This window comes from Salminus brasiliensis, chromosome 23 (assembly GCF_030463535.1).
Source record: "Salminus brasiliensis chromosome 23, fSalBra1.hap2, whole genome shotgun sequence".
Classification (NCBI taxonomy): domain Eukaryota; kingdom Metazoa; phylum Chordata; class Actinopteri; order Characiformes; family Bryconidae; genus Salminus; species Salminus brasiliensis.
The window spans coordinates 12068658-12083029 of NC_132900.1; the positions used below are offsets into that span (position 1 = coordinate 12068658).

Below are 14372 nucleotides of genomic sequence, written 5' to 3' on the forward strand. Positions count from 1 at the left end.
GCTGAGGAGGAAATTAGAAGTAGCATGGTTATTAATTATTAGTAGTAGTATTAGTCATTTCCTTATGCAGGCTGATGTCATTTCTTCTTTTTAGAGGAATCTATTCTGGCAAAAATCAATTCCAAATCGTAATGGACAGTGGGTCCTGGTGAGGGCTGCATATGGATGTATCCTCCAGTGATTTATGATTTAGAGGCCTGTTAACTTACAGTACTGTGCAGAGGTTTTAGGGGCCTAAGCCCATTATTTTAAAGCATTTATCTCAGCAATACGTTGCTGGAAGCTGCTGAGAGTGCTTTCCTGGTAAAAAGCATCAGATCACATTAGACCAGATGCAGGTAAACATAACTGCAATAAAAAGTAACAAGAATTTCTCATGCTGAAGAAAGTAGTTGAGATCTTGTGAGCCAGGTTCCTGACTTCTGCTGCACACCCCCGGCCAGCACGTGGATGTGTTCAGTTCCATCACCAGCTCACCTGATTTAACATCATTACTAAGTACTAATTTACCAAACCAGGTGTTTGGATGATAGCTATACATAATGCTACATGAAAACCACAACGTTTTATATTCATTTTATTTGTATTTATCATAATAATAGAGTTTACTGAGCAAATAAACTCTACTACTGCCCAGATAAGGAGCTTTTAATGATTTTGCACAGCACTGTATTGTACAGTCACCTGCTTTAAACAGGCTCCTGCTCACTGCTCTCGCAGTGTTATTCATCGGAACTGAACTGTCCACAAGTAGAAAGAAAGGAGTTATGCTTGGATGGAGGTAATATCAGATGCTGCCTCATTGGCCCTCGCACCTGCACACACCCAGAAATGAGCCAAATCGATTTTACTCGTGCAGATATTGACTCCTCGCCGGGGTGGTTCTGCAGCGCGCCGCTGGACGGGTGAATCTTCTGCCTCTTGGTGAAAAATTTCTTCCCCCGCCTCAGACACACTCTAGTGTTCGGCGCACCTAAAGTGAAGGCCAGCCAGTAAAACACACACTGCTTGGGAGGTTTCTCAATAATTAATGGGCCCCCTCGTAAAAAATCCATATCCGCTATAGTCGAATGGTAGCCCAAGTGCTACAGATTAATGCTACAATGCATTACACCAACGTCAGAGTGTTCCACAGCACTTACACATAGATTCGCTTCAGAGTGGACTGTTCATTACAGGCGGAATAGCGGTAGTAAGCAATTCGTTCGTAATATTGTGGGATTTTAATTACATAATAATGGGAAAATATTTCCTGCCTTGCTTGGCAGTACTACATTTGTACTTTGTAGCTGTTTGCACTTTTGGTAAGAGCAGATGCTGTGTGTTGTCTTTGTGTGTGTGTGTGTGTGTGTGTGTGTATGTGCTTTTTCTGATATACCTCCATACCCTACACCACCAAAAGTATTAAGATACACAAAGTACAGAGCAGAAGCACTATTATTAGGGCAGTGTATTGGTATGAACCTGGTGAGACAGGGGTTACGATTTCGATTCAGTATATTGGGATATATTGTAATACTGTAAGCAAGCAAAATGAGTCACATTTTAGGAGAACTTTCATAGTATAAAAATCATCAACCATCATATACAGAAAATCTGGAAAGCAATCAGAACGGTGGACAGCAGACAGAGGTCTATCTAGCAGCCAGGGTTTAAACACAGCACAAAATGAACCACAGTGTCCCACCAATCTTTGCATGTCTTTTGCACGCTTACAGCCCTACCTATTATATGTTATTACTGCAAAATGCAATAATTGCACTAATGCAATTTGGGTTGATTTATTATGTGCCTCGGCAGTCACAAATTGATCTATCCATGCGCTGCCCACAAATGTGTAGCAACTGCTATAATGTTGGAGAAGTCTTAGGGATGTTCTAGACAACCCAACAAGAAATTGGCTTACATGGCTCAGTTTGTGGTAAAAATAACTACATTTAGATTATGTTGTTGTTGCTGTTAATTTTATATTTTTATAGCCCTGACTGGGTATAATAAAATTTATGACCGATTTGTGCGGGATAAGAAATCTCAGCTTAAATGAATAAGATGAATGAGACTTTGCTTAATAATGATGAAATTTTAGTCTGAAAATTAGCAGCAACATGTTCAGAACATGTATGTAGGCTATAGGCTACGCTACACAGTACACAATGACTGTGCTGCACACAATCAAAGAAATGCCTCTCTAGCGCGAAAGCTCCTGTTCCGCAGGATATGGCAGAATATTTACCCACATGTCGATTCGCATGGGATTAAAGTAACCTGAGGTTATTTTTAGTGTTGCAACAATACCAATACAGTATCGGGATCAGCGCTGACATTTGCACTTACACACAGTATCGAGAATGGAGAGCACTGATACCATGAAACCTACTGATGCGCTACATTTTTGTTTGCATGCTTTGTTATGAAACCAAATTTATGTGACTAGTCATAGCCATAAATAGTTATTACTGTTAAACAGAGATTTAATGAAACTTTAACATTATCACTTTTTTGATGAGTTCTAGCAGCTTGTTTAAAGGCCACAGACTGAAGTTTAGTACCTTTTTACACAGAGAAGTATACCTGAATGTGAATTTGCCGCATAAGCATTTTTTGTTTCTAGACTGGCATTTTTTCACTGCTCTGAAATGTGAATTTTAAACACCAATTAAAAAGCTGTTTGGTCAAACTTATGATTCCCTACTTGCACGTGTGTCTGCATTGTGGAAAATTTTATTTTTTCATAGTTTTGAAACTTGTGCAGTTACTCAACCAGTAAATACTGTTCTTTCAAGCTTGTTATCTCTTATTTGGGATAAGATATAAAAAGTACAATCTATAAAAAGTGGAACACTATAAATATCAGGATTTATAGCATCTATCCAGTATTCAAGTCAGAGTTGGTATCGGTATTGGTACTCTGTATCGGCAGATACTTTAAAATCTGGTATCGGAAAGGAAAAAGTGTATTGTAGTATTGGTGCATCCCTAATTGTTGTTATGGCTCGTTTTACAGAAGGTAAAAGACAATGGAATCTGTACTGACATCGGAGCATGAAGTCCATATAAAAGTGGCCGACAAATAACTGGGAAACATGAATAGTTAGATTTCCCACCTCCCCATGTAAATCGAATCCTGTCCAAATTGGCCTTATGAAACGGTGGGATATTCGGTTAGATTGGATCTGGGTTTTTTTTTACTTGAGTATTGGCATGGTGGCAAATGTCATGGCTGCCAGTTACAACCTGCCTTGTTTCTATTAGATCCAAGTAGCAAAGTCTTGAGAATTGCCTGATACAATTAGAATATTCTTACTTATTATCCTTAAAAGTATCATATATCAAACTACCAAATACACAACCACACAGCTAACAACATCACATCACACACGATTAGCCAAAATAGATTTCTTCCAGATTTGATCTGATTTATAATTTCCCCCCTCTGAGATCTAACCCAGCATTTAGTACTGAAATCAGCCCCAGACCTTACATCCATCAATACTGATAAGCCTCTCTAGATTGCATACAACTGCATGGTCCATTTTTCTGTTATTTTATAATAAGTTTAAGTAATTTCTGTATTTTGTTTGTGTGAAATAGTCGTACCAATTAGCATCAAGTGAATCAAACCTTTTTTAGTGTAGCCTAGCATCTTAAGCTGCGAGCTCAACATCATGTAGCCAGTCTATACAAACAGGGCTAAAACTTTTGACAAGCTTAAAAGCTGTACAACCCTCAGACGACACTCAGCTCTCTAAATGTCAGCCATCCCATGTCTGAGAAAATATCCCAGTACTTCTGACAGGATATAGTTGTTCTTGAATTGGATTGGCTCTAACTGCTGTGCTGTGTGTATTGTTTCAAGTGAAAGTCAGTGATTAGCAGCAACTCTGAGAGGGATAATTTCAGTTTTTAGGCTTTTCAGGTCCAGCAAGTCATCACTGCTAATTTCATGAAGAGGCCTAAATTGTAGTGCTACTGATGGGCCACAGGCTCACAGCACTTAACATGCCCTGCACAATCATGTGACTTGGCTCTGTTGGCATTTTAAATGGACATTTATTACAGTCCAGTATTGTGAATTATACTAGAGAGGCTCACTCTCAGCTGTGAATATTCTCTATACCCTGGAACTATCCATTCCTAATAACTGTATAAACATTTTTTGTTCTCTTTACTTTTTAAAACCTTTCCAAGTAGAAATTCTTAGATTATAGAGTATCTGCTGAAAACTTCAGTCTAGGGATTAGGGATAGGAACACAGTTAGTGTTAGGTTTAGGGTTAGAAATAATAATAATAGTGAATTAAATAAATTGTTGCTGACACGCAAAAGCCTTGAATCTCTAAAACAGCAACTTTACAGGAGAAGGAAAAAATCTTCTTCACTTTCAATAGAAGGGAATGTATAAAGATTGTATTCCAAGTCATTTTGGAGCATTTCCATTCATCATGCTATTCTGATACACTGTAAAGAACAACTGACAGATTCAAATTTAGTCCAAACTATGGAGAGACAATGTTTTTGCCCAACAACCAACGTCATTAGAGGGCAGTTACTTATAAGGTAAACACATGGTACATGTTTTACAGTGAATCTTCATGATAACTAAAATATATTTTTGCAGCTATGACCTGCGGTGGGCCTTCTCTTTTCTTTACTATGGTACTCTGTGTGCTTATTGATCAGATTAGTTATTAGTTCTGTTCAGTTTCAGTGGAAATGGTTAATTTCCATTAATAAAACTGTTTATTTGGTGCATCTTTAAAAAATCATTGTTTTTAAGAGGCCTTTTAAACTACACTCTTGAATATCATGGTTCTATAATTTATGATGTAGTATGTAAACCTTTCATTAATCCCCAACCTGCGCAATGTCTATATGTCTATGTATGTCTCAATGTCCATGTCTATGCAAAAACAGCCCATTCTGTGTTCCCTGTTTCTGTGAAAAAACAAAACAATTACATTTACAAATATCTGCTATGAGTGAAACAGTAGTACACAAAAGTTTGGTTTGAACCTTACGGTTCGAGTGCGGTACAAAGGCAAAAAAACAAAACAAATCCCCATAACCTGGGTCTCTATTTATTTAATTTGAACATACAGTAGCACAGTTTACTCCATCTAGTGCCATATAGTGCCCCAGGAAGTAGTTAATAGAGTCTGCAGTTAATTAAGCAGGGAAGTGTGAACATTGGCAATTCACCAAGATTTTGTGAGTTGAAATAAGTTATTAAAAGAGCAGAATGTCGCTGGAAGATGTGTGGGGGCAAACAGTTACCATAGCAATACTTCTTAAGCACTACAGTTCCCAGATAAAAATCCCAGATAAAAAATAAAATACAAGGAAAATGTTGGATATGGGCTCTTTTGTTTATCACATCACATTTGCAAAAATTGGTACTGTTACATTTCAGATTGCACGCAGAGCAAACAAGACTAACGTTAACTCTCCTCTTTCCAGTGTGTCCGGACGATCATACGTGAAGTCCTGCCATGGCTCCCCGTCCCAGCGGAGGCCCACCCCGTCCTGGGCTGCTTCCTTCGGCCCTCCTGATCCTGCTGGCCTTCCTGCTTTCCTCGTTCTTCAGCACCTGCCATGCCTTATGTACGTCTCTGAGCTTTTTAACTGCTTTATTAATAGGCTCCTGTTGGTAGGGAAACAATCCAAAGTCGTAGTGTCTATATATATATAGATATGTGTGTGTGTGTGTGTGTGTATGTTTGTATTGTAGTTATGGAAACAATGGGAGATGCTGCTAATGAAGTAGCTGAAGTGCCACTCTGAGGGTGGCGAGGGTGAGAGTGATATGTCAAGGTTGACGAGGACGCATGTGCGCTTAACACCTGACATTAAAACCTCCCTGCCTGACATGAATCTGCATCTATTAGAACGTGACGAGTGTGACAATGCTCGTCTTTCGAGCACCATCGCAGCCATGTGACTGTCTTCTCTCACGTGTGGTACTCCATCTCCCAATTCCTCTGAGTCTGTTAAAACTGAGAGTTCACAAAAAATGTGTTCAAGCTTCCTCTCAGCTACAATGTAGCGGGTCAGCAGAGACAAGCTTGGTGTCTGACATTTGCTTCTTTAGCTGTGCACTGAAGGCTAATGGAGTTAACAAGAAATGGAAACTTGCAGACACCAATTAGCTGTGTGTAAACCACATACCCAACTCACTTTCTTCAGACACAATTTCTTAAATCGTATTGTCCACTTAAGTCCACTTATAGTTTGTCTTGTTTTATTTTTACATGACCATTTCCCAGTCTCTCTATCTCTTAGAATTAAATAAGCTTTTTCTTACCATATAGATCTTGTTATATGATGTCATTTTTTGCTGTTTTTTTGACACAATTTGAATATGGCAGTAGTTTTTTACCATATTAATTAATTTCACAATGAATGGACTACCAAAATGCTTTTAAAGTAATTTAAATACTTAACTAAAATTAAAATCATTTTTTTACATTGTCTTCCATCTCATTATTTTGAGATGCTACGTTATATTGAGATACTTTATTGATAATATTTTCAGATACTTTCTTGTTATTTTAAGCTTAATGCTTTTAGAATTATTTATTTTTATTTTAAATGGTGGCAATAGCTTTCTTTGATATAGGCAATTTAGGTGATTTCAAGTAATAATTTGACAAAACTAAAACTAAAAAAATAAAGCTTTGTCCATTTTTTTTGTTAGTCACCGTGTCATGTAGACATGCAGTTTGCACGATGCTTCTGTTACTTGTTCCATATAATACGTTTAAGCTAAAGACTTAAACCTGGGCTGCTGATCTTGTCTGGATTAAGGGGTCAATCTATTAGATTTCGGGACAGACTATTCCGTTAACATGAAAACGCAACTCACCCAAATTCTGAACATTTTTATTTACTGCTGATGATGAGATGCTGAAGATACCTCTCTAGCGTCTGATTATCATTCCTGGTCATCAGATTATTTCTGATCACCACGTCTCGGCTGATCGTCGGCCGTGCATGCGAGAGATGATTACACTTCCTCCTTCTGCTAGCGTTTCTCTTTCTTGATTGGTCTTTGATGGCGGTTGTCATGGGGATGCCGCGCGATGGAGAGCGTGACATCATTGCTTAGCGGTGGCTCTCAGCCCTGCTCCTCAAGGTTGCTGCTGATGTCTTTGTTTCTTTGTTCTCCAGGTTGAAACGCCACCATTGGCCAAATTAAAAGACTTTATCAGAGAAAACCTGTGTGTGGGCTAAGGGAAGGCCAGAGTGTGACGGCGTGTGTGTGTGTGGGCCCCTATGAACTATAACTACTCTTAAAGGAGTAGTTCAGTGAAAAAGCTAATAATGCTAACAGTGAATGAAAGCGAATGGCTGCAAATTAGCATTATGCAGATTACATCATTCTGACAAGCTTTCAACCTATTGTTAGCCATGTTAAGATGTTTAGTCGAGCCGTTACTTTGACTTAATGGCCATTAACGTGATTTTTAATTCAAGTTAGAAGTAATTCATCATGAGACGTTCAGAAAATAGACTGGTAGCATTTAAAAAAATTCTAAGAATAATAATAAAAAAATTTCCAAAAGCAAAGTTGAGAGATTTTCTTACAATAGCAGTAGCATGCAAGTACAGGCAAGCGTGTGTGTGTGTGTGGGAAAGAGTGTGTGTGGGTTACATCAGTGTAGCGGCTCCCCACGGAGAGGTCGGCTTTAAAGCCTTGCGCTACTGAGGGACTCCGTAATCCTAAAGGACGTCTCTGTGCTTCTGGAAGATTCTACGAGTTCTGAAGTAAACAAAAACATACTGAACGACAGGGTAAAGCTGAGGGTAAGGCTGAAGGCTGGGAGAGTTTCATGGACAACGCCCCTCACCAGCAGCCTGTCTCGGACGCCCTCTTTTTGAGTTCTTATCTTCAGCGCTCATCACTGCCTCTCTCAGCTCCCTCATCGCTCTCCCCTCAGCTCAGGATTACTTTAGTCTGCCATCAGTCTCTGCCTCTCATGTTCTCTCTCTCTCTCTCTCTCTCTCTCTCTCTCTCGCTTTCTCTCAAACACACTCAGACTCCTTTGTCCTTCTCCCATTCCCTTCTATTCAACACTCTTAAAGAGAACCCTGACTATGTTAAAATGGTGTACATAGTCAATACCATTAAATATGTTGTATGAACAAAGCAACGTACTTTATTGATTATTAAACACACACTTAATTCCTCTGCTAGGCTGCCAATGTTGTTGGGTGTCAAATAGTTGAGCGAATTATTTAATTCAACTTAAATATGCACTTACCAATCAATTTATTCGAACTCTCTGCACACCATCTCATTCATTATCTCATCAGCCAATCATGTTGCAGCATTTAAGTGCATAAACGCATGTCAATACATATCTCAGGCTGCGTCCCATTTGCGCACTACACACTAATGCTCAAAGGTATGTACTATATACTCATCTTAATAGCGTAGATTTAAAATAATAACATACTAACCCTTTTTCTACTAACAGGAAGTGAAGAAATGTTGGTATGCTACGATAATAGCCGCTGCACTTGGCGCAATCAGTTCAATCAGCGCTCCAAAATCTAGTAGAAAGCCTTTACTTAAGAGTAGAGGCAGTTACTCCAACAAAAGCGGGATGAAGTCTTTTTAATATCCTTGATTTCAGAAGAAACAATAAATGAGCAGGTGTCCTAATACTTTTGTCCATATTGTATTACATACACTTTAATTTTTAAAATCTATATTGTTTAGTGTTGAATTTGTTTTTTAGTTCCATATAGGTTCTATACAGAACCATTTTTAAAGGTTCTTTAAAAACAGAAGATCCATTTTACCAGGCAAAGAACTATTTAAGCATTTAAATGACCCTTTGAGTTGTCATGGTTCTATGATACTAAAGTACCTTGAGGAACCCCATTTATTTTAGCACTGAATTGTATTGGATACATAATAGCCTACATACATAGATTAGCTTAAAATAAAAAGGTTGATAATTGTGAAGCTAGTGTTCATAAATTCTACTTCTGATATTGCGTTTTAGACTTTTTCCTTTAATTTTGATGTAAAAAATGGCTAACAATGTCACAAAAATGTACAGTATTTTTCTTTCTGCAAAACAAAAAAATCTAGCACTTTACATTTAATTGAAATTCAGTGTAAATTATATATATATATATATTTGTTTTATAAATTATTAATAATATTTTAGATCAAAATATATAATATGACATTTAATATTCTCAGCAATATCTCAGACTTCTGTAAGGGTTTAATTCTTTTGTGTCTTCCTTTTGATCCTAAGCTGTAGCTCTTTGTAAAGCAATGTCTGTCTGTTTGGAGAGATGTGTTTGCTCCTGCTTTGCCCAAGCGGCACACACTCACCTGCAAATGAGAAAGGTGGGGGGTGTGGAGAGGCGCGGTGTGAGTACTGGTTGCCATAGTGAGAGCCAGGCCAGACTTAGCCCTGACGGATAAGTCTGAGCCCGTCGTTGAGGGTTGGGGAGGATGGGAGGGGGAGGGGCCTGGATCGTCCTCAGCTCTGTTTGACTGGTCGCCATGGCAACGGGATACGGCAGCGATGATCCTCCTCAGAATACCGGTATCTATGACTACCAGTGGCCTCCTGTGTGCCAGAGCAAACGTAATGCTCTACCCCCCTCTACACCCACCCCCTCCACGCATCAGCTGCTGTGCGTCCTCTGGGAATTCAATCCACTTTGCATCCGGAGTGGAGAGGCCAAGGGGGCGGGGCTTAGCCCCATGCCTTATTAAATTCAGAAGCAGAATTACAACGGTGTAGTATTTATTGCTTCCTGTCAACGCTGTGACATAACAGCGCTAAATCGCCTGAAGAGTGCCACTCACGCGAGCCCCGGCTTTTTGTCTGTCCTGAGTTATTGGCTTTTTATTTCATCAGTCCATTCTTCGGCTTCTTACATGAAACTGTCCTCTGGCTAAAGTAGGCTGGGGCCTATTATCATAATCAAAAAGCGAGCAGACATGCTTTTCAGTTATCAATTGGTTCTGTTCCATTTTATTCTCAGTGCACCAGAGCAGTATAACAAAAAGCTTTTAGGCATCTTGTGAAATTCTTATCAAAAGCTCAAATTATTTGCTAAAGATTAAACTTAGATTAAATTCAAATAATACCATACAAAACGTAGTGCTTTTACATCACTGCGCCCATTAAAACATCATTATTTATAGCTATGAGCCAACATCTGGTTTGGTAAATCGCTGCTTAATGATGTTAATCAGGTGAGCTGACTATGGAATTGGACACGTCCATTCACTGGCTGGAGACGTCCAGAAGAACTCAAAATCTACTACTTTCTTCAAAATGAAAATTCTTGTTACTTTTTCTTGCAGTTATTTTTTCCTGCTTCTGTTCTAATGTGATATAATTATTTAGTAAAACAGTCTTTTTGTCAACATAATTGGTTATAAAAAGGTGCTTAGGACTTAAATATACATTAATGTGCATTTTTCACTTTTTGATATAATTTAAATCTGGCAGTTTTGGGAAATGCATCTCTAGCTAAAGGCAAATGCAGAAGCAATCTCAACTAATTTCTTCAAAATGTTTTTCAATATTTTATATATGGCAGTTGTTCTTTACATTTCATAAAACCTCAATGGTGAATGGACCCATATTACTGCTTATTTACTGATTTTGACATATTGATATAACCTGATGTAGTTTATAAACCCATTTATTTTCTGAGGGGGAAATTGGTTGTGTTTAATTATTTATAAGCTTGCAAACAATACAGATACTGAAATCTAACTAATCACAAACAAATAAACCGGAAACTCATATTATGAGAAAAGGTTTCATTTATTAATTTAATGTCAACCCTTCCCTGAACAGCTGACTATGCATACAATTTTAGTTCAGTTTTATTTAGTCAGTTAACCAATGGTTAAGCACAGGTCTGTGTCGCAAAGCAGAAACAACATGCTTTAAAGGTGTAATAAAAACATTCCGTTTTTGTAGCGCCTGAGTGGCAAAGCTGTCTATGCGCTGGCCCTATCATTAAGAGACATGTGTAATCCCCAGTGATGCCACAGCCGTCAGTGATCAGGAGTCCAAGAGAGTGTAATTAGGCCTTACACTCAAGCTGAATTTCAGTGTTTTTATTGAAACCAGTTTAGTGTTTGTTATTAATAAAAATATATGTATTAATAGCAATGGTGATAAGTCAAGCCACCAAAGTTTTAGTAACTTAAATATCAAGCTTTAATACAAAAGTTCTCAGTGGTTCAGTGTATGTTTGCGTACATTTCAGAACTGGAACTGTCCACTTTATTGTAACATTGTATGACATTGTGAACCTCCTAACATCATCATCTTCCTTGTTTCCTCCTTCCTCCAGCTCCCCCCAGGTTCACCAAGATCCCCACTGACCAAATAGGAGTGTCTGGCGGCGTGGTGTCCTTCGTGTGCCAAGCCGCAGGCGACCCTAAGCCACAAGTCAACTGGAACAAAAAGGGCAAAAAGGTCAATTCCCAGAGGATAGAGGTGAGGCGAGAGCACATACACACATTGCACACACTGATTTAGCCATCTGTGCTAAAGAGTGTATGGAGTTTGTTACCTGGCAACCACTGCTGTTCAGCACTGAGCTCCATATACCGTTCTTTTACCTAAAATGACTTCAATTCTTTCCCCTTTTCAGAGAACAATTGTACATTAAAAGCCCATCTTTCCCATTTTAAGAGTTTTTGTGGAGTTCTGAGATGTCGCTTTGCTTCTGGTGAACCTCCTACGGCTATTCTATCATTCAGCAGTGACAGCAGGCTATCAGAGCGCACAGCAAAAGATTTTTTCCCCCTGTGTGCATTTCCTGCCTCCGTTTTTTTTTTTCCGCAAACTTCATTTCATATTCTATGAATCTTTAATGATTGCAAAGGGTTGAACCATAAGCCATGCCGTTACTTTGCACTTTCCAAGCACATTTGATATAATCCCTCCTCGCCTTCTCTCTTTTCATGTACAATTTTGAACGTTATTAGACGCCATATATGTGGCACACAACAACTTGGGCATCCTTGAGCAAAATTTCACTAACTATGAAGAGCAAAGCAAATAAAAGATGACCTGATTTTCAAAAGGCATCAAGTTAAAGATGACACATTTCTTTAATATTTTAAATGTCTTTTTTTGTTTCAAAATAATAGAAAAGTAAAGATCCCAAAGCAAAAAAAGATTTATTTTCTCAGAGAGTTCTTGTTTGCAGACGAATACTTTCAGAATTTGCTGGTATTAATTGAAATCATTCTTCTTTGTACCAGTGAAATGATCCTTGTGCCACTGGCTGCAACACAAGCTGAGAGCATTACTGATCAACCCCCATGCATAGCAGTTGGAGAGGTGTTCTTCTCATGAAATATGTTGATATATATATAATAATAATATAATTTCTCAACATATCTTTGCATATTCTGGCCAAAAAGGTCTGCAGATTGGACTTATGATCTTGCGATGACAGGGCCAGTGCTTAGAGAGCTATGGTTTTCAGGAGCCCAGACTACAGGTGTATGCTTCACCCCTCTTCAAGCTATGTTGTTTTGTTAATTTTGAATTTGGAAGTAAAGAAACTAAGGCATTTTTCTAGTACATTTAGAGTACAATTTTGATTTATTTACTGAATAATGTCAGATTATTTGACATAAAACTAAAAATAGACATATAATGTTCAGTGGAGAATTTGCGATTGCTTTCACTTAGAAAGTTATTGTTACTTGATCAGCAGCACCCAAACACTGTTGCCCTAACTGCATTCAATTGCATATTATTGTGAATTATTGTTATTTATGATAGACAATCAAACATTTATCAGATGGTGCATCTCAAACTATGTACTTTCACAAGTCATGTTGCTGCTGTCCTGCAAAAAAAATTGTCTCCACTTTTAACATTTTTCATTTTGATCATATAGTGAGTCTGACAGATACATCTTTACATTGTACCAAAATTTCATGATGAATGGACCAATAGAAATGCTCCAAACTGACCTAAAAGAAAGTCTGTTGGAATCACTTTACTTGGATGCTCCATTGTAGATTCTCACCTAACATTCAGCTAACATTTCACTTAATGCCTATTGAATGCAACTGAACTATTGAATGTAACCCTACACCTAACCCTAACCCTAACCTTAAACTTAGCCTTGAATCAACCCTAAAGCCTTACTGTAACCTTAACCTAAACCTTACATCTACCCCTAAACCTAAATCCTGTTTTGGAAGTAGAGTTACATTCAATAGACAGTCATTTACATTCAGCTTATAGTTCAGTTTAATAACCCCTTAACACTCCAAGGCATTATTATTACACACTCAGGGACCACACTTTCAGCCCACCAGCGGTGCATGGGATTTTTAAGGGGTAAATAGGCATTCAGTTGAATATTAGTTGAATGTCAGGTGAGCATCTACAATACAGCCACAATGGACCATCCAGGTAGAGTGTTACCAATCTTTTTAGATTGACCTCCATTGAAAGATGAGAGGGTGTTTTTCTAAATTTGGGAGATTTTTGTCTGACAGCGACAATATGCATGTATTATAAACTGTCATGCAAATGCAAGAGTCTCATTTAACCCTGTGCTTTTTAAAACATCTTTTTTATTTGGTTTTACCTTCAGCAAGAAGTTGTATTTATTATGCATGGCAACGAGTTAAACTCGTCTCTCTCGGGTCTTAGCCTTTCCACCCAAGTCAACTGAACAAAAAGCAGGCGTCTTCCGTGGCCTCGCACAGTGGCATCTGCACGCAGGGAGCGCAATTAAAATGCTCATAAAACCAGCGAATATTCCTCCCACCCTGTTGCCTGCAGCCAAGAAGAAACTATTGCACTCACCACCAAAATCTGAAATGCAAATATAAATGAAACAGTACCAACGGTGTTCATTTGAAGCTGTGCAATAGGTTCCCTCCCTACACTTAACAATGGCTTAAATTAAAATGCTTTCCTATAAAATGAATTCACAGATATATATTTTGAACGCTGCAGTCTGCGCTGGAAACCTCAGTTCCATACAGATATTCTTTAAAAGATAAGTGACGCCCTGGCGGCAAGGAGCAATATTATATTCCTTTATAGCCTTTCATCAAGACATGCTTATTCATATTATTCTACACACCGATCACCAGAACATTAGCACCATTGACAGGTGAGGTGAAAGACATTGTTTATCTTCGTCTACAGTGGCATCTGTCAAGGGGTTAGATATATTAGGCAGCAAGTGAACAGTTCTTGAAGGTGAACCTTTGTAGAAGCCACTTTAATAAGGGCCAAATTGTGAAGGCTAGATGACTGGGTCAAAGCACTTCCAATATGGCAGGCATGTCTTATGGGGGATTTCTGGTGTGCAGTGGTCAGTACCTACCAAAAATAG

The 14372-nt window shown here is 38.4% G+C and overlaps 1 protein-coding gene across 1 annotated transcript in view; it reads left to right on the forward strand.

Moving 5' to 3' along the window:
- The window catches only part of LOC140545532 (receptor-type tyrosine-protein phosphatase S-like), a 187556-nt gene that overhangs the window by 49657 nt on the left and 123527 nt on the right, over positions 1–14372 (forward strand). Inside the window, exons 3-4 of the mRNA XM_072668328.1 lie at positions 5457–5600; positions 11346–11491. Coding sequence (XP_072524429.1) covers positions 5489–5600; positions 11346–11491 — 258 coding nt within the window. The 5' untranslated portion in view covers positions 5457–5488. The remainder of the gene's footprint in view (positions 1–5456; positions 5601–11345; positions 11492–14372) is intronic.